The sequence below is a fragment of the Drosophila persimilis genome, unplaced genomic scaffold (genome assembly GCF_003286085.1).
Source record: "Drosophila persimilis strain 14011-0111.01,24,50 unplaced genomic scaffold, DperRS2 tig00000002-arrow-pilon, whole genome shotgun sequence".
Taxonomy (NCBI): Eukaryota; Metazoa; Arthropoda; class Insecta; order Diptera; family Drosophilidae; genus Drosophila; species Drosophila persimilis.
Window position 1 is genome coordinate 4,306,379 of NW_020825289.1, and position 25,119 is coordinate 4,331,497.

Below are 25,119 nucleotides of genomic sequence, written 5' to 3' on the forward strand. Positions count from 1 at the left end.
AAAGGACGAAAATCTGTTGCATCCACAATATTGCAGATTTGAGAAAACTAAAAACGCAGAATCATAGATAATGACCATATCTATTAGATTGCTTAATCTGGATCAGATCAGATCATTTTTATAGCCAAAAGGAACAAATCAATTTGCAGTGGCTACGCAGCGCCCGACGTCACGCTCAGACTGATTTTCTGTCTCTCTCGCACCCACTCTTTGTCGTGTCGTTTAATATTAGCGGCGTCTGCCGGAAGAGGGCCATACTGACTTAGTATCGGGTATAACTGTAGAGTTGCGGTGTCCGCAGCAACTCACAACGTTCCCCCTCGTTTTAGTTTTAGGAAAGATGGCATGGATCTAGAAGAAGGATTTACAATCAGTAAATTTTCCGCCATTTACCTCAAATCGATCAACTGTTTAAATAGAGGGAGCCAAGTGGGCTAAGTTAGCACTTAGCACTTAGTCCGAGGTCACACTAATTCTCTTGCCCCCGTTGACCGATTTTGCTTAAACCGTATTTTGTAAGCAATGCAATACAGATGAAAACTGAAATTTAAACGGTCTTGTAGGAAATTGATGAAGTAATTGGATAATAATACGAGTATTCGACGAGTATATATCAGAAGTCAGACGTACATTTCGGTATATTTTTGTGGTATATATATATACATATATATATATACATTTATATACCGTATATTTGAGCGATAGGCCCGCGGTCACATTGCAGACGCGCGGCGCCAGGGTTTACGGTATTTTTAATACTTTTCGGTATTTTTTCGGTCAAAATTGAACCGACGGTATATTCACGGTATATCGGTATGTAATGGTATATTTTGTCAATTTAATCAATTTATTAAATTTTCTGTTTCCCTTTTGTTATTAGCGGCGTCTGCCGTTCAACTGTATATAGAAATCCAATATGGCACGGAATATCAAAAACGTGGAATATGTATAAAAGAGCTTGAACTCGTCAGTATATTCTTGGTATATTTTTAAAACTAAACGGTATATTTTGGTATATTTCTGAGGACCGGACGGTATATTTGAGCGATAAGTCCGCGGTCACACTGCAGACGCGCGTCGCATTGCCGCCATTTGAAAAAACGACTGGAGACTCGAGAAAAAAAGGACCAGTATCTGATCAATGTGGCTACAGTGCTACAATCAAAATCCGATCATCCTTGAGATGATTTAAAATCCAAAAAAATTTGTGTAGATTCTCATTTGTGCCAAATGGATGACATGTTGGATATAATGCAGCCGCTGTCGCGGATGAAGCTGGAATTGGAGGAAATCCGAAAGGTATTTTTTCGGCTGCAATGGACATAGAACACGGTGATCAATATAGCGGCGCGCTTGTTTTTTTTTGCAGGCTCACTTTAAAGAGCTGGAAGAACTATTCTACGGCGTCAAGACCAAAGATGCCAAGGCTGCGGACAATGGCCCGGCGCAGAGCGAAACCTCCGCGGTGACACCACAGCAGACCAAGAAGCGTCCCAAACGGCTGACCGCTCTGACTGAGAACACAGATGATTCCCAAGGTGAGTTGTGCTGTGGGCCAAAGGAGACCAAGACTCACCTTGCACTCTCCCCAGATGCCCCCGACGTCACGGCAGAGTCCTCGGGCCGCCAAAGTGCGCGGTTGAGCAACTCCCAGCTTTTGGCTATTGCCGAGGTGGAGAACCTGAACAGCACAGCCTCGTTAATGCCGCCGCCACCGGCACCGACTCTAGCCGACACCACCATAAGCTCGGGCCGGCCGCAGCGGGCTGCCAAATTGAAAACGGAAAAATTGCTCAAGGAGCCCTCTCTCATCCGAAAGATGCGTCGCCCCAGCGAAGAGGATTCGATCCGGGTGAAGGTGGAGAGCGAACAGCGCGTCTCGCAGGTCAACGGCAGGACGCACAACATAGCACCGAATCCCAAACCGTCAGTTGTGAAGGAGACACAGCCACAGGAGGCACCAACAAAACTACCAATAGAGCCCATCAAGAAGCCAGCCGAAGTCTTCGCCTCCAAGAATGTGTGCGTCAAAGTCAAGCGGGAGAAGTTTACCGGCGAAATGCCGCCGCCCCTACCGGCCACAGATACCACAGCCACAATTTTGGAGACGGATGCTACCAGGTCGGATGAGACTGCATTCAGCAATACTACAACGGCATCCGAGATGTCCAAGAAGGGGCGAAAGAAGAAGAAGGATGGCGCCTGCCATCGGCCCATCAAGGTGGAGCGGTTTAGTGAAATTGATAAAAACTCGCCCGTCTCCTCGCGGACTCGCAAAAACAGCACCGAGTCGCGCAACCAGGAGCGCTCCATCTACAAAGACGCCCTCGAGGGGCCGCGCATCGAAGAACAGCAGCAGCAGGCTTCTGCTGGCGACGCCACTAATGAAACGATGACCTTGTCCAACGCCACAATGGTGCTGGGTCCGGCTCCCACCGACGAAAGTCCCAACATTGCACCGGCCGACGCCACCTTCGAAGTTATTACTAGCAAGAAGGGGCCACCAAAGCCAGTGTCAGAGCCAAGGCGGGACAGTCTCCTGACAGAGGATGAGTCGCTGGACGACAGGGTACCAGTGCCGAAATTTCCCTCGAATGTGAAGACCATGAAGCTGCCCGGCCGCACCCATGACCTGTTTAAGTGAGTATGAGCAAAATCTGGAGACTATTTGAATTGGAGCATCAATACTTCCCTTTTGACCTGCCCACAGTCCGCTCTTGCAGAGTCCAGTGAAGATGCGCGTGGAGGCCTTCGAAAATGCGGCCATTGCCCAGAGCAACTTACGCTCCCAGCGAGCCAAGGATACGGTAAGAGTGCAGTGCTCTCCCTCGTTTGTTCGGGAATTGATGATTGATGATCCTTTTTCAGGGCACGAACACGAGCAACACGCCCAAGATTGGCAAGTTGCAGCCACCGACTTTGGGGCGCTTTTATACGCCCACTCAGACCTCAAGTCTATTGCCCGTGAGCTCGGCCCAGCCCAAGAAGGCCCCCATGAGTGCCTCGAAGGCAACGACGCTGCTGAAGACTGCCACCGGGACCAACCTGAAGTCCACCAGTTCTGCATCCACCAAGAGCCTGTTACGCGAGAACAGCGGCGAAGACTTCCGCAAGGGTCTGCACACCCTGGCCGAGGAGCGCAAGAAGCTGCGTGAGCAGAAGCATCAGCACGCCGCCCAGCAGCGAGAGGCAAAGGAGCGGGAGCGAGCCGAACGCATTGCCAAGCAGACCGCGGAACGCGCCAAGAAACAGGAGGAACGAAAGAAGCTGGAGGAGCGTAAGCGGCTGGAGCTTGAGGAGCTGAATCGTAAGATGCGCCAGCAGGAGGAGGCCGAGGCCCTCAGGAAAGCCAAGATCCGGGAGCTGGAGAATCAGAAGCTGGCACAGTTGACCGGGGCCAAGAAGAAGATGCTGCCACCGCAGCCGAAGACAAAATACACATGGGACATGCTGCACGAGGATGACTCCACCGATGACGAGGGCAAGGTCACCCACAAGCGTCCGCCAGCACCCACCTGGAGTCGCAGTAAGTTAGCGTTTTCTTTAGCCAGTGTCTAATCTAATCTGAAATTTTGTAACCCATTTTTAGGCCATGTACGCGGCGAAGCGATTGCCATGCAGAGCCACTGTCCCACCGATGTCATCGACAGCTTCTTCTCGGTGGCCCCCACCACTCCGGACCTGAAACTGATTTTCCCCAACATCGATCCCAGCCAGCTGAAGCGCAACTCCAGCGTGCTCTGGTCCACGCCCCCACGCTACTCGGAGCTCCCAAAATACTAGTTATACACAAACATACGTATATAAAATAATCCCCTGTTTTTTCTTACTGTTTTCTATGGAAATATAAATGAAGTTTAAATTAAATAAATTTATTTGCGAAAAGTAATGCAAGATACCGCTCGATACCACTTCCATTCCACTTGATTCCCTCTGACACTAATACCCAACTGCTTAAGAACTATTAAAGCCGCCGGCGTGCTCAATTAATGGTCTTCTTGGGGTCTTGCCAGGGGGCTTGATGTTTTGATGCCCCGAGGTGTTTCCATTAACAATGAAGGTGCTGTTGTTGTTTTTGCTTCTGCTGCTGCTGCTGTCGATTCGTGAAAAGTGTGGAAAGGCGCAGGTGAAAAAGAAAACAAGCAACACAGATACATTTTCACTGGTCATGGGGCATGGTTTTGTGGCATGATGAGCTGAACAGCGGCAACAATCTTCGATTGTACGAGTCAGTCTGATTGCCTTCATCTCGCGTTCGCGATTTTCCCGATTCCCGACTCCCCGCGATAGCGAAGATTTTACTCGCGACCATTCTCGTTTTCAATTGCTTTAGCTGGAAGCGAATCCGCAAATCGCAACCAAATCCCAAAGGATTTCCATTTTATTTCGTGCGTTTGCAATTTGCATGGTAATTGCTGATGATTGGAATGGGATCGGATCTGATCCGATCCACCTGGAAATGGCAATTTAGCCCCGCTAACAACCGTCCCTGGATTCCCTAACTAAGGACGTTCAGCGGAGTCTTAATCTGGATCCGGACTAATGGGTGTATATTCAATAAATTGCCACTTTCAATTGTTATTGTTTCCTTTCAGGCTGCGGCTGCCTCCGGCCAGTCGGAAACTCACCACGGATCCACCATCACCAGATGGTAATAAACATAATAAATAAGGACAACGTCGGCGACGTTTGGTTACCCTAACATAAGATAAAAACCGACATTTTATATTAGAGAGTAGCTGTTGTTTCTTATCCATTTAATTCATTTTTATTTTATTTTCCATCACTTGCAGACAAATAATTTCAATGACATCTCATATGCTGGACGATCTTTTAAATATCACGAAAATTAATCCAGTTCATATACAAACTTATATTTTTTTATTTTTCTTGGACGTTGACATGCAAGAGGCGATGCCCCTTTCAAGAGGCGATGCAGTTACTGCACCGCCAAGTGGCCCGTGTGACACCAGCAGAAATATGAAAACTATTATTTTTTCCAACCAAAACGGAACGCACACATTCATTAATCGAGTCTCCTACATGCGAAAATGAAAATGCACTGAACGACACCGGAAAGTGTGTATGCAGAAATGAAATTTGGGATGTTGGTTTTCCCCCTTTCTGAATACCTTGTTGGATGGATTCCTTTTTGTATACTGTTTCATTCAGGAGATATTCTTCTGGCATAATTTCTGCGCATTTAATTGAGCTCCCATTTGATTTTATAGAAGTTTGGGGTCACACATATCCATCGTTACGTGGACCAACATCGCCAACTCTCGGTACCAGCTTTATTTCTTACATTTTCCGTAGCAAACGTCATCTCAATTCGTGTATACTCTTTATAAGTGCCACCAATCCGCTCTTCACCGATCGTTCCTTTTGGTGTTTCGTTTCTTTGCCGTTCCCCGACTTGCGGCTCTTGGGGCTCACCTTAGTCAGTCTTTGGCGATCGAACGGTGCACACCTGCTAGCGGGGTTTTGGTAAGCAGCGTCGACGCTGACGGCGACGGTGAAGAGTGATCGTGATCTCGCGCGAGTGCGTGGAAGCGTAGAAAGAAACGAAGAAGCAACAAAACAAATTGAAGAAGCCCCTGCCGGGCATATACGTGTGCACATGTGTGTGCGTGCTTAATCTATGAAAAGTGAATAACTAAAACGAGCTCAAAGCAACAAAAGTGTGTGTGCGTGTAAGAGAGTGAGTAAAGTAAAAGAAAACAACAAAAATGAGTGTTTCTTGTATCTCTAGAAGAAACAGCCGCAAAAGGCAAATACATATGTAAACGTATAAGTGATATTTGCGTGTGGCTCTGTGTGTGTGTAGAAAAGCAAAAATATATACATATGTATATGTGTGTTGTATGTATGAAAGCAGCAACAAAAACATCAAAAACTTTCTTTTTTTCGCGCTACCTTTTGGCTGGTAACTTTGTTTTTGTGACTTGCGGCTTTTGTTTATTGCATTGTTGTTGCCTGCTGCTGTTGCCTGAGTGCCGCTGTGAAATTTTTTGCAAATTTTATAATTTGCCCAGTGTGTTGCACCTTTTCGCTGGCTAATTAACGGGCTGCCACGGCCACGGCCAGTCTCTGGAAAAATGTTGAAAAGAATGTGAATAAATTGAAATTAGTGGAAGGAAGGAAAACGATTTTAAATAACAATAAAAACAAAACTGCAGAAAATGGAGAGAGACGCTACGCCACTGCACTCCTAGCCGGATATGCTCCTCCGTGGTCAACCTGTCTGCCCACACACACAGGCATACAGGAACGCAAACACACACGGATACAGGCACACTTCTCTCCTTGTCTGTCTCGCCTGCAATGTGATCTGGCCTGTCCACTGCGCTAAATTGCCAAGAGCACTTGCCCCCCTGCCCCCCTGCCGCACTGCTCTATGATACTCCCCACTCAAGTGTCCCGTTCCAGCATTTAATACTGTTACTTGTGCCATTTTGCGTGCACTTGTGCCAATTTTGTATGCAACAGCAGTAGCAGTAGCAGTAGCAGCCTCTGCCTCTGCCTCTGCCCTCCCGCTGCTTGTCGCTTGATTTTTGCTTTTCGATAATTTAAAGCTAACATTCCTTCGAGCCGCAAAAACCGCATTTCTTGCAAACCCCATTACCCGCCTCGGCTTGGGGCTGGCTGGCTGGCTGGCTTTTGGAAATCTTCAATTTGTTGTGCCTTTTCGGTTTTTTTGCAGTTTTGTTTGGGTGAAATTCGTTCCGTTATTAACGTTGCTTGTGTGCAAAAACTAATTGAAAATATCGTGCAATAGGAAGAGAAATAGAAAAAATAGAAAAGGAAAACATAAATCGAAAAACATCAATCACAAAAAATCGCTTGATGGCAGCGTTTTGAGGTAAGTCTGAAATGGAAGAGAAAAATAAATGAAGAAATCTGTGGACTTACGAGGGAGGGTCTGACTCAGAAAAGTATTCTGTAATCAAATCTGAGATTCTTAAGTATCTGCGATGAATCTGCAGAGTTAGCGCCGATGCACTTAAATCGGACAGTCACAATCGTCCTATGCAACACTCTCTCGTGCTTCTTGCGGCGGCAGACTCCACTCCTCTCTCCACTCTCTCAAAAAAATGATGGTTATGCAACTGAAAGAGCACCAAAAAAGCTTTAATGTAATCCCATGAGTCATTTAACCCGAGAAGAAGATGGAAAAAAGCAAATGTAATTACCAACTTCAACTTCCGTTGGGCGTTGAAAGAGTCTCGAAAAGAAAGCAAATCTGGTAAAATACATACGGACTTCGGAAGAAGCAGAAGTTAAGCCGAAACAAGCGCCAGCGTGGGCGAATCATTCATTGGAAAAGCCAGAGGAGAAACAGCAGGAAAATGACGAAACGGAGTCATTTAATGACAGACGACGACCCGACAACTGACAACAGGCAACAGACACAACAATCCCAAAGCGACAACACGCCCACGAAGCAGCAAATTGTGTGCTTGTTGTTTACAAGAAAAACTTTCTATTTCATTCGCGCTTCTCCATGCGTACCATTGCCCATTGCCGTTTTCAAGGTTTAACGCGAAAATCCCTTTCGGTTCCGATCTCCCAGACTAAACAGATATTAAACAAGAAAGAAGAGCAAACTTCAGAGACCGAACATTGAGATACCCTTTACCAGGTGTGAAACTAGAGAGATATTGATTGAATTCTCCTGGATATAGAGACCGTCATGTACATACATACATGTATGTATGTAGTATGTATAGTTTGGTTGGTAAATCGTCTAAAACTTAAACTGAAAGCCAGAAAGAAAGATATCATTTGAACAGACAGAACGTATAGTTGGAATAAATAAATATTAAATAAATAACTACTTAAGATCTGCATAAATTCTTCCCTCTGTAGTCAGCAAACACATCTGCTAAAACAGAGTATACAATCTGTTAGAGAACAGTAAAAACAGAAAACTGCCAAAAAATCAACTGCGGGCATGACTCAACCCCCTGTTGCACATGTTACCGGCTGAATCCGGTCGTGTCCGGCTCTGAGATCACGTAGCAGAGCATAACAAAGCCAGCAACCTTTACCTTTACCTTTCCTTTCCTTTTCTTGCCTTTGCTTCAGCTCTGCTCTGTCTTTGCCCCCGACTGTTGCCGCTTCTCTCGATGCCCCGATGCCTCGATGCCTCGATGCTTTCACTTTCCATCTAATGCTCGGCAATTGCTTTTGCGGTTTGCGAGGCCTGATCTTGTTTTGGCTTCTGATTAGCAGAGACTCGAGACATATTTGGTAATCGTTCGGTAAGGCCGCAGGATCGATTAGAGATCATAGCATCGTAATGGCTTTGGAGATCTACATATGCGAGTGGTCTGGAATTTCACTTTTGCTTTCTGACACCTTAAATTGTGCCCCAAGCTTTCGCTGCAAACCAATTTCTGTGCGCGCAGACTCTGGACATCAATCAAAATTAGCATCTCAATCAGTTGAGAGTGCAGTTAGTTTTTTGAATGGAGCCTTAAACTCGAGACTTTATGCAATCTTCGGAAAGCTGTTTCTGAAAGTATTTCTTTTCCATTGAGCCCTGGAGATACGACACCAAACAGAAAAAAAGTTGAAAAACGGATTTACATAAGACAGGGGCAAGGGCCAAAGCAATTGTAGAGCACTCGGGGGCTTATGATGGTCTCTATGGCCTGTGGCTGGCTGATGTAATACCTGCCACTTTTAATGGCTTTTAATGGTATTCCCCATCGGATTTCGTGGCATAAACAAAAGACTCAAGACACAAACTCTAGAATACATTTTGATTAGTTTTCTAACCAGTTTTTTCTACTTTTTTGCAGCATAAATCTACGTGAGGAAAGCAGAAAGATGCCACCACTAAGTTCAATTCAACAATAAATACAAACTCTAAAATACACAAAACAAAGCAACAGAAAGATAGAAACCCTCAAAGAGTGGCACAGAAGCGAGGAGGCACGCGAAGGAGCATTAGATTTATGCAAAAATGCGACGAAAGCCACAAAACTTAGCAGAAAGTAAACAATCGAGCAGTAGAGACGGAGACGGAGACGAAGACGAAGGCGGCGGAACAGTCCATAGAGGTGGCACCTCCGCATCGTCAGCAAGTTCCAACGATTCAAACAAAAGAATGCCAAGAGACCATCGACACATGATGGCCGTGTGCCTGGCCTTGCTGCTGCTGCTCGTCCAAGCAACGGGTAAGTAAAGAGGGATGAGGGGGACATACAGTGTCAAGCGCAACAAAAGAACTTCACATGAATTGAGTTAATAAATTGAACCTTAATTGTGTGGCAGGCAACAAGCTGCCAACTTTCCTGATTTGAGAGGATGAAAGTTGCCGATAGGAGAGCCGATAGAGCCTTTGCACGTGATCCTAAAGTACCTCTAGGCCTACGCTTTCCCACTATTCCTATTACCAATAGAACCAATACCAAGAACCAGTTCAATTCATAATATCTACATAATTTCCACGGAATTCTAAGCGTTAAAAATGCATGAAAAATAACATAAATTCTCCCAAAACACATACATATGTACATTCATACGAGAATGCCTGTGTACGTGTGCCGATGAAGATGCTCCGACACGGCTCGTACGTGCCCCGTGTTAAGCTTTTTAGAAAGCTTGCGATTGCTGCATAATTTATTAGGCGTTACTAAGAATGCGCATAGGTTTGGAGGCTCCCCACTGTTTTGGTCTCGTTGCAAGCAGAAAACTGTGCCAAGCGTAATGAAGTGTGCCCCGGGACTGTACCTGTACTCAGAGGCACAGTTTACTTGTCTGTCTGTCTGTCTGTCTGTCTGTCTGTCTATCTGTCTATCTGCACACCCGCAGAGTCGTGTTCAATTGTTTGCCAAGAAGTTTGTTAATTTTTGCTCTTTCTGCCACTGAAATACGGGTTTGACCCATATATGTATCTCTCTGGAGGGTGGGGGTGACACATTTTGAAACGTTTCAAATATATTTAGAGTCGATCTCGAAACTGGGCTGGCTCCTAGAGCCGATTCCATCATCGCAGTGATCAGGGGTGATTCATTCCGGGTTTACTTTGGGTTGCACAATCGCGATTATTCATGCCGCAGACATGTCTTGGACATGGGCTGGGACCTGGGTTGGGTTTTTCGTTGCCTGTTGGTCGGTTTTCTTTGTCGCTTCCAAGTGCGTGACGTGCGTAAACTCCGAGTTAATTAAAGTTTATTATGACTTGAGCAGACGCGGGTCGATAATCGCCAAGTGTCACACCAGTGGGGATTATATAAGTAAAATTGAGTTAAAATGTAAATGTCATTAAACGGATGGCAATTGGCTTTCAATTGATGATTACGGCTAGAAGAACTATTGAAGAAATTAAGGAATATTACAGAGAAAAGTATCTGCAAACGTCTAAAACGAGGAAAATACATATACATATATACAATTGCATATTAAATTGTTATAATGAGAGTATTGTGTCTTTTGTTGTTAAGAATACTTTGCTAAGCTTTGTTAAGACAATCCATTTTCATTTGCCTGCACATACAATCCCATTCCATTCCACAGCATTTTCCACGCATTAAAACTACGTGCAAATTCCCCAATTAAGAGCCATACCCGCATGTTTGTGGAATGCATTCCACATGCTCGTGCGCTGCTTGCTTATGCATTCCAATAGAAAGCACCCAGCATTCGGCATTAGGCAGCCACTGTAACCGTTTAATTGCGATCCACAACACGTGGGGAAGGGGAATCAATTAAAATTAAAGCTAACTGCACTGTTTACTGGGCCATTTGAGGCAGCCCCACTTGTGGCTGCAGCTGGAGCTGGAACTGGAACCTTTCATGCAGCTAATAAGCATCTCGTTTCCTATCCAAGCGGAATTTACATAAGCCTGCAAACAAGGTAGCGGCTAAATTGGTTAAAGTGAAAAGATCTGTGAGAGAGCGGCAGCAGCAGCAAACTTAATTAAAAAGAATCTTCAATTGAGTTATAGCTTCAAGAAACACAAGAAGAGGCAATGCCATGGTAACAGTTACAGCCCATGTAACGGCTCATTTTGGGGCCTGGCCTGCCTCCGATATTTGTGGAACTATAACGAATTGAAATCTCTTTTGGGAAGGGCTTTCCCTGGAAAAGTGTCAAAGAAAGCGGGATGAGTCGGCCTTTTATTTTCCAGAGTCATGGAATCATTCAACGAGGCAATCGATAGATAGATCGATGCGATTGGCTGCGCTGCTGCGGTGCTTTGACACTCTAACCCATTGACTCCCTCCTCTGTTGCATCTTTCGTTTTCATCTCTGTCTTTCGGCTCCAACTGTTAAGCTGATTACATTTTCAGATTAGCCTGTTTCCACAAACAATTTGCCCTCAGCATTTTTCAGCATCTTTCTTTATTTTATTTTGGGTTTTTGGCACATTTCAGTTACATGGCCCACTTGCCGCAAAGAGAGTCGGTAAGAGAGGGAGAAAATATAAATAATCAAAAGGAAAAAACGAAAAAAATTGTGGCTCAATGCGCCAGAAGAAGAAGAAGAAGAAGAACAAGAAAAGAAGCCGCCGTAGTTGCCGTTGCAGCCTGAACAAAAATTTATCGCTTGAGATTTTATTGGGTCAAGAGGCAGGTTCGTTTGGCAGGTTTTTTCTTTGATTTGGTTGGGTCTTTCTCTGGTGTGGATTCTTGGTGGGCTCCGTCCGGCCACTCAAATTCTCTTGGAATGTTGACGCAATTAATTATGGGATATTTTTGTGAACAGGTGTGCCCGATGGAACCCCTAAGGAGTAATCCACGACGACGAAGAAGATCTCGATCAAACTGAGAATGGGGATTTTCCTTTCTTGAATGGAAATCCCATTAACTTCTGGGTTCTACAGAGTTCCCCTAAGAGTCCTCTCTCTTCCTTTCCCCTTCTGCAATTATGAAAGTTCAGCATCTGATGCTCGTTAATCAGACCACATGCTGATCTTCTGCTGATCTTTCGTTTTCAATTAACGTAAACGTTTCCTCGCCCCAACCCGAGCCCCAACCCCTGTCGGGGATCTTTCAATCGGAGGCGAGCACTGCCTGAGCTTGGAAGCGGCTCCCAATCACAACACGAAACTGAATCCGAACCCGAAGCCGTATCAATAACTGCATACTTTCCCTTTCCCGTGAGAAGAGATACTCTCTCGGAGTTTCGGATAAAAGATGCCCAAAATTGTACAATGAAATTCGGCACAACGAAAGTTGTACACCCAAAGAAAGAGAGGGAGAAGGAGAAGGCGGTGAAGGAGAAGGAGAAGGAGAGAGAGACTCCCATTGGGGCAGGTAGACTGAAAGAAACATCTCTGAACCCACAATTTATCTCGTTTTTCCTCCATGTTCGTTCTTCTTTAATGGGTTGTCCTGCCTCCGGCGGCGGCATCTCTGGGACGCAACTCGAGTCTCAGAGTTGGAGAGAGACTGGGAGAGGGAGAGAGAGGAACCCTTTCATGTCGCGGCGTTGACAATCAATGGCAATCAATGAAGATATGTTGCCCCTTTCGAACCGGTTCGCATTGGAATCTCTTTTCAGCTGGCATTCTTCTATCCACGACATTCATTTTGGCATAAACGTATCTACGGCGCAACAGACAAAAGACTTGGACAGCAAACTTCCTTTTACCGAATGGAAAAACATAAAATTCTCTTTAGTTTCTTTCTTTAGTTTAGTCCTGCTCTATCAATCCTATTACGTGGCCTGGGCGTTATAAGAAAGAAAATAATATACAAACCATTTACTTAAAATAGTTTTCCAAGAATCCGTGAAGAAAGCGAACTATCATACAATTGCAAACAATCTTTTGAGCTTGGAAATAGTATTCTTCTGCAAATATTTTCCTTATAACTCTAAAAGCTAGGCTAAAAGTAAGAAAACAAAAAATACGAACATAAAAAGTTTCGAAAGGAAAAAAAGAAGATCTGAGAGTGTCTCTGGGAGGTAAAGCGCCGTTAAATGGGTGCAGTTAGGCACGCACACACCTGTATCTATCTGGGCCTACGGCCTGGCATGACACAATAATGCCCACGCACACACAGACACTTTACCCATTTCTACCAGTATTTGGCACGCCAGTCAGAAGTAGCCTAATAAAAAGCTGGCTGACAGACAGAGAGACAGACAGAAAGAAAGACAGAAGAGTATATGCTGTACACATATATGTAACTATAGATTCTCTTTATATACAGACGAGCCGGTTCTGTTGGTCACTTGTTGTAGACTTTTATTTGACGCGCACACACACAGATAAACAGATACACAGATCAAGAAACATAAACAGATACACAGATACAGATACAGATACAGAAACAGAGACTTGAACTTGTCACAGACCATTAAGACCATATTGGCCGGCAACTTGTTTCCGTTTGGTGGCTACTGTGGGTACATTGACACAGTTTCATTTGGTGAGAAGAAACATAGACACAGAGAGAGAGAGAGAGAGAGAGAGAGATGATGGAGAAATGGTGCGAGAGAGTGGCTTATCAATCAATAAATTCTCAACAGAGTTCTCCAAGCAACGTGGAACGTGTTTCTCTGACAGATTCGCCTGAAGGGGCGTCATTTCTGTGCCCATTCTTAGCCATGCTGTAGTATTTCCAGTGTTCTATTTACTCTCGCATTTAAAATATGATTTTTAATTGTTCAATTAGTGCCCCCCCCTCCACCCAGATCGACAGAGAACGCTCCATCGTAACTCTGGGTTACTGACCCAAGAAGCGGCATGGGAAATACTTTTCCCGACACAAGTGGCAGTGGGCACGACAAAGATTTCAAATATGCGCCAGCACATTCTTTATCCAGAGATCGTGCAGATCGCTTATCGCCTGCTAAATTGCAGCTAGTTATAGGGCTACAATCTTGTTGCTTGTTGCCTGTTCTTGTTCTTTTCTTGTTCTGGGACTGGGACTGGCCATTAGCGCGGGTCTGGCCATTGTTCTGACTAGAACTGGAATGCGTTGTGGCTTCTTCCCCCACTTGCCGCTCTTAATTAAGCATCTCTTTGGGAGAATTAGATTTCATAAGTGGCGGCAATTAACTTGTGAATCCCTGCAGAAGCCCCCCTTGGTATGCGAGGATGTTTTTCTTTCCAGTGTTCATTTTTGTTCGGCGTGTACGAGTACGCCTTCAAACCATAGGAGCTATAAGGGCCAACAGAGCGCATCCAGCGGCTGCTAATAAATTTCCCTCTCCTTCTGCTGGTTGTGTCTTGGATTTTGGCTTAGACATGCCCCTCCGCGGGGGCAAGGCAGCGGAGCGTAACCAGCAGCAGCAGCAGAAATGCAGACCGCTGCAACCGGCTTTGGCTTTGGCTTCGGCTTTGGCTTTGGCTCTGACTTTAGCACTGAGTCTGGGTTTAAGGCGGTTAGATCAGAGCCAGACCTTGATTAAGGTCATTCGCTTTGAAACCTTCGCTTCAGTCTAGTCCTAGGGTCCCATACAGTCCCAGGATGCTACAAAGTACACTCGAAGAAAAGGAAAGTTTCTTAGCTTAGGATGGGATACTAGGGACTATTTCTTCTAGTATTTTTGTGAGATTTCCAGAAGCCACTTCGATTTGGGTATATCTAATGCGAAGACACGCGCTGCCAAATGCAAAATGCAAAAACTTAAAGGCCAAAGGCCAAACGTCATGGTCAAATAGAAAGAAAAGCGAGAAGACACGATGGTTATGGATGGTGCTATGGAAAATCAGTTTTCCAGTGAAATTTCACTAGACAACAACTTCAGTCGGAGTCTCAAGTGAATTGAAGTGAAGTCGTCTTTGGTCTTGGGTCTGGCGACTTCTTCCCATTCGTCTTTCTGTTAATTGCAGCGCATGCATTTCAGCTGGAAAGAGATGGCCGGAAGGGGAGAAGAAGACACATTTCTAGTTCTTTTCAACACTTCAGTGCTTCTCCGTCATCTGCTGCTTCTGCTGCTTCTGCTGCTGCTGCCCCATGGCCAATTGTTTGTGCAGACACAACTGTGGAACAACAGCCGAGTGATTGTCTGAGAAGTTCCTCTATTTGCTTTGCTAATGAAATATGTACATATGTACATATCTACGGAATGACGCAGCATTCGGAGAAGTGAATCCACGACTTTCCTTTGTGGCTCAATTTTCGTTTATAGTTTTACGGCCGTCCCAGGAATGCCCCAAAGCAAATCAATTAGCACTAAATCAAATTTCATATGCCACAGCTTGGACAACGCCCTCAAAAAAGAAGGGGACCCGAATCCAAATCCGGACCCGGACCCGGGATCCCGAACTGGAACTGGAACTGGGAGCTTGTGGATCGTGAGGCGTGCCTCACAGATGATGGGTCTGTTCCTATAAAAGAAATCTTGGCCAAAAGCCAAAAGGGAGTAAAATAGCCACAGACAATGTTTATGAGTGGAAAAGAAACAAATCTAAAAGCGAGGTGGGGATTAGATTGGTTTAGATACCAGTATATTGTCTGAGATTGCTTTGAAAGAGTAGAGGAAATCGCCGTATGAGAAATGTGAATGGTTATGTGATGTTTAGGCCTGACCAAATGCTGCTTTTGTAGGGGCCTCTTAGATATAAGATTTAAGGAAATTTAATCAATAACATTCATAGCTATAACTGTGTGCTTTGTTTAAGGCAGACTTAACCTTTTGTTCAGATCTGAAAAACTTATAAATTTCACGCAATTTCTATGGTAAAGAATTGTTGATTTGTGTCTGAGATTGTCTTTAAGCTTGAGTGAAAAAACACAAAAAATTAAACCAAAAATTTATTTGAATTATGTTTTTCTCAGTTCCTGCTTTCAATTACCTTCACTTTCGACTCTTAACTTGAGGTATTATTTATATATAATTACGTAAATGTATTTATTTATGGTGAGCACATGACAAATTGTCGACTGTTGGCTCTGCAGCAAACCATAAAATAGTATTATTGCACAATCAGTGCTCCGCCTCCTCATCCACCGCCGAAAGGCCCCACCAAACTGTGTGTCTTAGGGATGACACGTCGTATGCGTAATGCGGCTGTACGTGTGCCAAATATTGGAGTATTCGTATGTATTTTATAAGCAATTATCCACGCCAGCTCCGGTCTGGCCTTCCCGCAGAGTCTGTGCCTTTTTTGGGAAATCTAGCTCCGTCCGAGAAGTGCAGCGAAATAGAAAGTGATTTTCTGTCGTCAATTTGCAGGCGCTGAAATTGCCAATTTGACTGGAGACTTGGAGTTGGAGACGGAGTGGGAGTGGGAGTTGGAGTGTATGTTGAGACACAAATCGTGCTGCCTCCCACTCCCCAATTGGGCCGCTGTCGTGGGGGCTGAAGTAGCGTTTAAATTAGTGTAGGCAAGCGCTGGAACTAATGACGATGTTGCCACAGTCGGAGTTGTCATCTAGCCAAGGTGCATTCAACCCGGCGTGCAGCCCCGAGAGTCCGAATTGAAAGAGTTTTACTTTCATTTGTGGCAGCAGCAGCAGCAGCAGCAGCAGCACAAGCAGCCGCCCGCCTGTTGTCCGTGAAAGTGCTGCCTGCAATTCAATTTTTGAGATTTTCAAAATGTGTGTTACACATTTACCCAACTCTGTCCATGTTCATGTTCATGTCCATGTCCACGTAAACGTCCAGGTCCCAGGTTCAGGTTCAGGTTCAGGTCCGAGTCTGGTAATTTCACAGCCTCTGGCGGCGGATCACAGCCAATCCAGAGACAGACTCACTTTCAGCCAATTCAATTTGGAATCGATTAAAAGTGAAAAATGAAAAACAAAATAACAACAACAACAGCAACAGCGAGCGAGGAAAGTGAAAAGTGTGTCTCTAGCCATATTTGAGCGGCCTTTTGTCAGAGTTGGCCAAAAGGAAGCGCTAATTATATTAAGTAAAATGGAAAAAATGCCTGCAAATAAAGCGAGTAGAAAGTGAAACAGAGTATTTCATATTTCAATCAGAGTTTGATCCCGTTTAGAGCGACAGGTGAAAGCAAAATCTCTGTCCCAAAACACGATCGAGAGCCAGAGCCAGAGCCCAGCACCAGCACCAGCGCCAGCACCAGACCCACAATTGGGTTAAGCTCAATAACTAAACGTGTTCCGAGCTGTTCCGGAGTGTTAAAGTGTGAATTATGAGCCCAGCATAGCAGATTTATGTACGTTTTAGCCTTTAACTGGTTCCGGCCTGGTCTACACTCCCATAGCAGGCCCGGCTTAAGAGCCAGAAGATGACATGCACTTGACAAAGTCAAAGAAAGATAGGAGTATCTGTCTCCGTGTCCGTGTCCGTCTCCTCTGGGTCTTAGGTATACTCGTTCTCGCGTAGAAGCGTAGAAAGCCAGCAGGCAAATAAATCTCTAGAAATCTTTTCGGTGGAAGGTGTCAAACAATTGATCAAACATAAGCCACGTTCGTGGCGGGTCTTCGTTTTCCAGTTTTGAGTTTAGTTCTGTGCTTGGATTGCATATTGAGGGGAAGTCTCAAGAGTTGGTTCTCATTGGAAAGTAGTGTATATTTAAGTCCGGCTCTTCTCAGGATGATGCTCTGTAAATACTAATAAAACTCCAGGAACATGAATCTGGGGGTCCCCTCTACAAAAGACAGGTCTAGAACTGAGAGGAGATGCACTTTTCAGAACTCTATAATTTTGTTGTTGCTTTGGGTTTCTATCTAATCCTCGAATCTTGAGAATCGTTTTGATCTGGCTACACACTCAGCAGACCAAAGACTCGCTAGAGGAAGTCTCAAGTGCTTGTCCTCATTCGATTGCAATCTGAGCAAAACAATCTATATTTAAGTTGGCTTTTCTCATTAATCTGCAATAGCCAGAGGAAAATGATGAAAATCAGCAGTGGCAGCGGCAGCGGCAGCAACAACCACATATTCGTACAACATGCAATACACGACGATGTCTTGGCATCTTTTCAACGCTTGACGTAGCAATTTGTGAAATTTGAAATTCTTCGTACCGCAGTAGAGTGCGGATCTATCTGTATCTCCGAGTATATCTGTATCTGCGTGCTCTTGCCTTGTGGCAACTTATAATGGAATGGGCCTTCACAATTGTGACAGATATGCAAGCACCAGATGTGCGATGTGTGCAAGCCCACAATTTCGAAGGCAAACCAAATACAATTACAAATGTGTATGCATGCACGAGTGTGTATGAAAAGAGAGTGAAAAGAATACCCCAGAGCCCACGGCACAGAGGGGAAAGAAGGCGAGGAAGAAGATGGGGGGCGGACACACTTGACATGGAAAACAAATGATGCCTGGAGATGGAAACTGATCTTGGAATGGGCTGGGCTGGGCTGGGCTTTGTTTGCCTCACAAATGCAAATGAATCTCGTTGACAATGACAGAGCGAACACAGAAACAGAAATAGGAACAGAAAGAAACGGAGACCCTGAAAGAGGTGCAGGGGGCAGGCGCATGTGGCAAGATGGCAAGTGAAAAGTGAAACCTGCAGTGGGAAGGTTCTTTCAGGGCGATGATGGATGCGAGTGAAAACTGAACGCCCAGGCCAGGGCCTAGGAATGTCACCAAAAGGGGAAATGCACCCAAAAAAAGAGCCCTGAAATTGTAATATTTATACGTAGATTTGAAAATGTACTCCAACATATTGGCTCCAAGGGTACTTACATTTTGAAATCAATATTTTATTTTTTAATTTAAATATTTAATTAAATGCATTGTCTTTCCAATTTAATATACATATGTACATGTGATTTAATCCATACGCCAAATTCCCCCCTAAATAATTAAATAGTTGTTAAGTCTTCGGAAAGATTTAAAAAAAAAAAAACTAAATAATGCTACATAAAATTTTGATTTACTTAAAATAAAAATATTTCATATACAAAAGATATATATTTTATATTTTAATTAAATATTTCCATACTTATTTAGATTAAATAAACTTTCTTCGAATTTAATATTTAAATATTTTAAAGTTTTATAAAATTTATTTTGGGACTAACAATGGTTCGATGTCAAGATTAAAAGGCAAATCAAATGAACTTTCTGTGGACTACCATTGTATCTGATGGGGGTATAGAGTAGTTTTTACTTAAAGACCTAAGTATTTATTTTAAATATTCGTGTTTGTTTTTACTATGCCATTTTTCTCTGGGTGTATTTTTAAGTTTAGAAAACTAAGTCACGGATTCTGCTAACGTGTCCCCTTTTCCTGTTTTACAGTGGCCCAGCACGAGAGCATCTCCCAGATCTCCCCGAAGTCGAGCAGCCAAGGGAATGACCGCCTGAGCATCGAGAGCACCATTGCGGACTCCATCAACGGCCTGGCCGAGAGAGAGTCCACGCTGCAGGACGACAACGAGAACGAGACGCGGGCGGAGCGAGTAGAGCGATCGGCCTCGCCCATCCTGCATGACCAGCACAACCAGGGGAATGGCGGGAAGGCGGGCGGGCGGCCGAACGACGTGCACTTCCCCCAGGACCAGGAGAAGGATGTGTCCGCGGGCAGGTACTTCCACTACAACATCAAGCCCACGGGCACCTATGACAGCCAGGAGGAGCAGCCCGAGCAGACGCAGAGGATCAGAGCGGGAAAGACTCTGTCGGGGAGTAGTAGCAGCAGCAGCTTGGAGCAGTCTTTTTTAGGGAAGGGGGACCTGCGACCGCTTACGTCGGGGTCCCCAATCAGGCCGAGCAGTACTGCCACCTCTTCGACGGGGGCCAGTGCCACCCAGGCGCCGCATAGTCCCCGGCAGAACGGCAACCCGGACATCCAGGACATAATCACGGGCATTGTGAAGCTGCTCAATGGCAACGTGAATGTACACGCGAACACCCAGGGCGTGCGCCGCCCGTCGGCCAGCAGGATCAACAATCGGGGACCACCGCGGATTTCGGAGACGCAGAACCTCCCGCCCATCGACTACGAGGCCCAGAAGCCAGGAACTTCGATGCGTCCGCCTCCGTATCCCTTCGACCGGCCGGAGCGACCCTTCATCACGGGCGTTCCCATTCCCGAGCAGATAGTGCCCCTCCGTCCGGGCTTCGTCAGCAATCGGCCGCCCTGGTACCGCAACAAGCCGCGTCCGCCCATCACCACGAGTGTGGGCGGCAGTCGGCGCCCTCTGCCGCAATACAAACCCCTTCCCGCTCCCCAAGTGCTGCCCTCGCCACAGCCCCAGGATAAGCTGGAGCAGCAGGATCTGCTGGAGAAGCAGCACCAGCTGCAGTTGCAGCAACAGCAGCAGCAGCAGTCGTTGCAGGCGCAGGATGACGGTGTTCCGCCCACGGATACCACCTACGACTCGGAGTTCTCCAACGAGGATGCCAATGCTCAGTATATTGAGGTATCCGACCAGGACACAGATGCCACCGGAGGCGGCGAGATCGATGATGAACTGCAGCCGCCTCCTCCCGGCCCTCTCTCAACGCCAAATCCTCCCGCAACCACGCCCACATCTCCTAAGAAGAAGCACAAGCCAAAGCCAGTTAGCGAAAAGAAGAAGGTGCCGCAGGAGGAGCCGGAGCTGCCACCAGATGGTGGCTACACCACCATCGTGGAGACCAGCTCCGTGGTCCACACCGTCATGGGCGGGGTGTCCTCCACCTACGTGCCCATGTCGATGGACAGCTCTGAGGCCCTTGATCTGGATCCCTCCACCGAGGAGGTGATCTTCATGACGGCCAATCGTACACCCGGCCTGGAGACGGGTGCCACCTCCCACTTGACCACATCGGGCATCAGCACGGCCATCGCCGCCACTCCGTCGCTGGCCATCGAACCGTCGCCCTCTAAAGAACCCACTACCACTACTAGCACCTCAACCACCACTACAACCACTCCGAGTACCACCTCCACCTCAACCTCAACCACCACTGAAAGAGCGCCCAGTACCAACTCCAAACCCAACTCTAACACCAATGCCACTCCACCTGCCCCCTACCATCCCCGCCCCGGAATCGTCCTCGACGATCCCGAGTTCAAGCCCGGCGGCAGGCCACGCCCGCCAGCTGGCAACCAGCGACCGGCGGCGCCTCCACCGCAGCCTAATCCCCCCATCCAACCCACACGGCAGCATCTGCCGCCTGGCTACGGGGAGATCTTCGACGTGACGCTGTCGGCCATCCAAGGGCCGGGGCCCAAGGGCAGCGGCTCCAAGCAGACGATCAACATCAAGCCTTACGGATCGTATGGAGCGGGTGGCCAGGGCGGGGGACAGAGGCAGGACGACATTATTGTGTCGGCATCAGGTGACGAAGGCTTCGTCTCGATCGATGGCAAGCGCACTTACATCAATCTCTTTGGTGATCCCACAGATCCCCCAGCGGGGGCCACATCACCGGCCACACGTCTGCCCCAGTTGCCGGGCGCGGGAACGTCTCCGGGAGGAGGTGGTGTTGACCTTGGTGGTGGTTCGGTTGCTGGTTCTGGTTCTGCCTCATCTGCATCGGCTCCTGCGAACGCCGTCACTCAGAGCAGCGGCGGATACGTCGTGCCGGAAACGGAAGTGGTGGATCTCCAGGGACAGAGCCAGTCCACCGGAACTGCCGCAGGAGCGTCCACAACAAACGCGGGGCCCACGCGACCGCACTATCGCCAGCGACCCACTCCGCCGCCAGTGAGGATCGATACCTGCATAGTGGGCGACGATTCCACCTGCGATCAGGCGCAGCATGAACGCTGCAAGACGGACAGCGGCGTCTCCAGCTGCCACTGCAGGCCAGGTGAGATTCCGTCGGCCAGAGGGCTCCTTCTCATGCACCAATAATGACCCTCTTTTGGGATTCCCTCTCCGCAGGCTACTCCCGTCGCAAGCATCGGGAGCCATGTCGTCGGGTCATCTCCTTCCATCTGGGCCTGCGTGTAGATCGCATCTATGAGCATCGCATCGTGTGGGACCACAAGCTGATGGATCGCCATAGCGAACCGTTCGGGCAGCTTAGCTACGAATCCATTCGAGCGGTAAGCATCTTCCAAAGAAATACAGAAACGAGGTCTAATGAAAATCGTTTCCAGCTGGACTCGGCCATGTCAATGACGCCCTACTCGGATGAGTTTATGGAGGCCAAGGTGAACAACATCTATCGGGGAGATCCCAATCTGGGCGGCAACGGAGTCTACGTGAACATGACCCTGAAGGTGAGCATTCCATTCCGATTGAAATACCTATTCATATATTGATTCCCCTTCAGCTGGACGAGAGCGTGGAGACGTTGCGTCCCAATCTGCGCAGCGATGTGCAGAAGCATCTGCTGGGTGTGCTCCATCGCCGGAACAACAATATTGGCAACTCCGTTCTGTATGTGAGCTCTCCGGAGGGCGCTGTCTCGGCGCTGCAGGACCTGGATGAATGCCAGTCGCCGGATCTGAACGACTGCCATCCCGGTGCCACTTGCAGCAACACGTGGGGCAGTTTCCGGTGCGCGTGCGAGGCAGGACTGCGCGATCCCTGGGCCGATCAGCCGCAGCGGGCGGGCCGCGAGTGTCAGGCGTGTTTGGACTCGTTCTGCAACAACCATGGCTCCTGCAGCTACAACGATGAGGGCAGCCAGATCTGCACCTGCGACTCGAGCCACTACGGGGCGCAGTGCGAGATCGATGGCGAGGTACTCGGCGTGGCCATAGGCGCCTCCGTGGCGGCTATCATCATCATTGTCCTCACCCTGGTCTGCCTGATCATGTGGTCACGTCGCTGGCAGCGCGAGCAGAAGAACGCCATGGGATCACCCGTCTTCGGCTACATGAACACGGCTCCACTGAAGTCTGCGGGACTGCCGCAGGCTGGCTACCAGGTGACGCTGGAGGATCGCATGCGCTGGGCACAGATAGCAGATGTCATGGCCCAGACGAATCACTATGGGGTAAGTGCCGCCTATTCCGTAGTGAGCGCTATAATCGATTGCTGAATTCCTATTCTTTGTGCTCCTGACAGGCGGAGCCTATTGGACCTACTCGTCCTTCCTCGGCCATGTTCGCGTACCCAAATCTGGGGGCCATGGGCATGGGAATGGGCACTCTGGGAGGGATGTCGCTGCAGAGCACCATGCAGATGCATCCCAGTGCCACTTTGGCGCCGCCAGTGCCATTGCCCAGGTATGAGCACAGCCATTATTCCCCCATTCCCCCACGTCTAATCCACGTTTCACTTTGCACCTAGAAGACTTGGCCTGGGTCCGCGCTCGAACGGAATGCGAACGCTGGAGAACTCCAGCTCGAGCGAGGAGGAGGATCGCGCCGATCTGCTGGGACGCAATTTCCAAGTGCCACGCCCGAAGAGTCGCAGCAACGGCAGCATAGCGGTAGGATCACATAATCCATCCACTATCTCCTGAAGATCCTGTAGCTAAAATCTGTACTCTCTCTTTATCAAAACAGAACCAGTCGGGGATCTACTACGATGTGGACTACGAGCCTTCGGGCAACGGCATAGGCAACAGCAGTGTGGATCATCTGTATGGATCGCAGAACCCGTCTGTGACGCATTCATCGGGCAACAACCACATCCCAGGTCCCCAGGGCATACCAATGAGCACATACACCTCCGGTCGGGCGCCCAGCAGCTACTACATGAAGTGACCGGATTAGTTAGCATCCTAGTTAGCCCTGTGTACATATGCAACCTAGATCTAGAGATTTCGATGATTCAGTGGCCTAAAATACTTTTCCACTGCAGTCCCCGCGGCGACTGTAGCTGAGACGCGTTTTGTGCGACCTTCCCTACCCTGACCTGTCCCTCCCATTTAGAATGAGAAGCGTAGACTTAGGACTTAGATTATCCATAGGTTCGAATTAGGGTTAAGCTATGCAAACGACAACTAATCATTAATTTTAAACCTTAAACTAAACCTTTAAATTATTAAAATGAAATCCAGTCCAGAAGTCAAACCCATGAAATTAGCCTTAGCTTGTAGCAATCTATCGATTTAGTTAGGTTACCCTACCAATATAGTTTGTGTGTATGTAAATAAATGAATAAAAGATCTTAATGTTAAAATAAATATTGTTGACGGGAATATTTTGTTAGAGGGACAGTGCCTTTCGTTTGATTAGTTTTGAAACAAGTTTGGAATCTTGGCGCCCAGTGCTTCACAAACTGTACAACTTTCAGTTTATAGTTTCATCTCGCTCTAACGTATGCATTATGCGCATTCACTACTAGTCTTTGTTGTGTGAGCGAGACAGCTAGTACAGCAAGTCTCGTCAACTATTTGCCAGTGCTGTTAAGTATTCTTCACACTTTCAATGGGCGCGCATTTCAAAATATCAGCAACCAAATATTTTTTCTAACAGGTTATAACTTATACGTATTAAAAGTAATTAAAAGGCCTGTTAGTCGTATATTTCCTAAATAGAATACTCTAAAAAAGGCGAAAATGAATTGATTTTTTAATTCAAATCAAATTCAGTTCTGTCTATTCATAGTTTCTTCTTCATTAATAATCCCGACAGAGCCTCATCTATTCATGATTTATGACATTTCACCACTCACGTCAGCAAAAGAAAACGAGAGCCACTTCAATTTATGGCAATCTGTTTTCCAGCCAACTCTCGCTTGGTTCACACGCACAAAAACACACTCGGGATGGGATGGCGGAAAGAATGAAGAAAATGAAAACTATTTTCGGGGCTGCGCATGCGTGCGGCAGACGGAATGGCTTGTTAGCCAGTGGAAGCAGGGAGGGCTCTTGCGCAACCAACAAGTGACGGGCCGGATCGGTTGGAGGCGCCTCTGAAATGCCCATCAACAATAGACCATACTTGAACTCGTTATTCGTGATCGTAGAGGGATGTGTGGAGAACGCCCCCCATTATGACTTGACAAGTCAACAGCTGCTTTGAGCAGATTGATCATCAATATCTGGCTATTAGCACCGTACCAGCACTTAATCGATGCCGCGCTTTTTGTTCGGTAATTGCTGGTGTGGAAGTGGAAAGGTCGAGCCCGTCACTCGGGCACCTCTAAATGGCACTTAATGGCGCTTATTTGATAATTATCAAAACGCTGTGACTAGTCTCCTCTGGAGGCTTGCACAAAATGTTTAATTGAAATGATTTGAATTCGATTTCATTACATCTGTAGATTATGTTTTGCCCACGAATGCTGACCCCTTTTCTCTTCTTTTCACATTTATTTATGCCATTTTCATGGTTTTTTTCTTTCTTGCAGCAATGACGCTGCAATCTTACAATTTCATCAAAGACGT

The 25,119-nt window shown here is 46.9% G+C and overlaps 2 protein-coding genes across 6 annotated transcripts; both read left to right on the top strand.

The window, feature by feature from the left end:
• The first annotated feature begins 1,146 nt into the window (after positions 1–1,146).
• LOC6591216 (histone-lysine N-methyltransferase, H3 lysine-79 specific) lies at positions 1,147–3,889 on the top strand. Of its 2 annotated transcripts, XM_026985529.1 has the most exons (6): positions 1,148–1,299; positions 1,370–1,538; positions 1,593–2,640; positions 2,711–2,807; positions 2,869–3,526; positions 3,590–3,889. In XM_026985529.1, the coding sequence occupies exons 1-6, from the start codon at positions 1,231–1,233 to the stop codon at positions 3,781–3,783; spliced, it is 2,235 nt and encodes a 744-aa protein (XP_026841330.1). In that variant the 5' UTR covers positions 1,148–1,230; the 3' UTR covers positions 3,784–3,889. The 2 variants fall into 2 exon arrangements, with proteins under 2 accessions (XP_026841329.1, XP_026841330.1); XM_026985528.1 differs by having other exon boundaries at positions 1,147–1,299; positions 1,370–2,640.
• A 1,610-nt stretch (positions 3,890–5,499) lies between these two features.
• LOC6591217 (protein piccolo) lies at positions 5,500–23,866 on the top strand. Of its 4 annotated transcripts, none has more exons than XM_026985603.1 (9): positions 5,500–5,701; positions 8,808–9,185; positions 19,138–21,639; positions 21,714–21,877; positions 21,932–22,054; positions 22,108–22,776; positions 22,848–23,008; positions 23,076–23,214; positions 23,291–23,491. In XM_026985603.1, the coding sequence occupies exons 2-9, from the start codon at positions 8,972–8,974 to the stop codon at positions 23,489–23,491; spliced, it is 4,173 nt and encodes a 1,390-aa protein (XP_026841404.1). In that variant the 5' UTR covers positions 5,500–5,701; positions 8,808–8,971. The 4 variants fall into 4 exon arrangements, with proteins under 4 accessions (XP_026841404.1, XP_026841403.1, XP_026841406.1 ...); XM_026985602.1 differs by lacking the exon at positions 5,500–5,701 and adding an exon at positions 6,801–6,862; XM_026985605.1 differs by lacking the exon at positions 5,500–5,701 and having other exon boundaries at positions 8,972–9,185; positions 19,138–21,165; positions 21,232–21,639; positions 23,291–23,866.
• Positions 23,867–25,119: the final 1,253 nt, after the last annotated feature.

Bases quoted from the DNA above. Each gene is read 5' to 3' on its own strand.
- LOC6591216 (XM_026985528.1), top strand. From the start codon at position 1,231: ATGGATGACATGTTGGATATAATGCAGCCGCTGTCGCGGATGAAGCTG. The intron at 2,641-2,710 runs GTGAGTATGAGC...ACCTGCCCACAG, and splicing joins CGCACCCATGACCTGTTTAA to TCCGCTCTTGCAGAGTCCAG. The intron at 2,808-2,868 runs GTAAGAGTGCAG...ATCCTTTTTCAG, and splicing joins CCCAGCGAGCCAAGGATACG to GGCACGAACACGAGCAACAC.
- LOC6591217 (XM_026985603.1), top strand. From the start codon at position 8,972: ATGCGACGAAAGCCACAAAACTTAGCAGAAAGTAAACAATCGAGCAGT. The intron at 21,640-21,713 runs GTGAGATTCCGT...CCCTCTCCGCAG, and splicing joins CAGCTGCCACTGCAGGCCAG to GCTACTCCCGTCGCAAGCAT. The intron at 21,878-21,931 runs GTAAGCATCTTC...AATCGTTTCCAG, and splicing joins GCTACGAATCCATTCGAGCG to CTGGACTCGGCCATGTCAAT.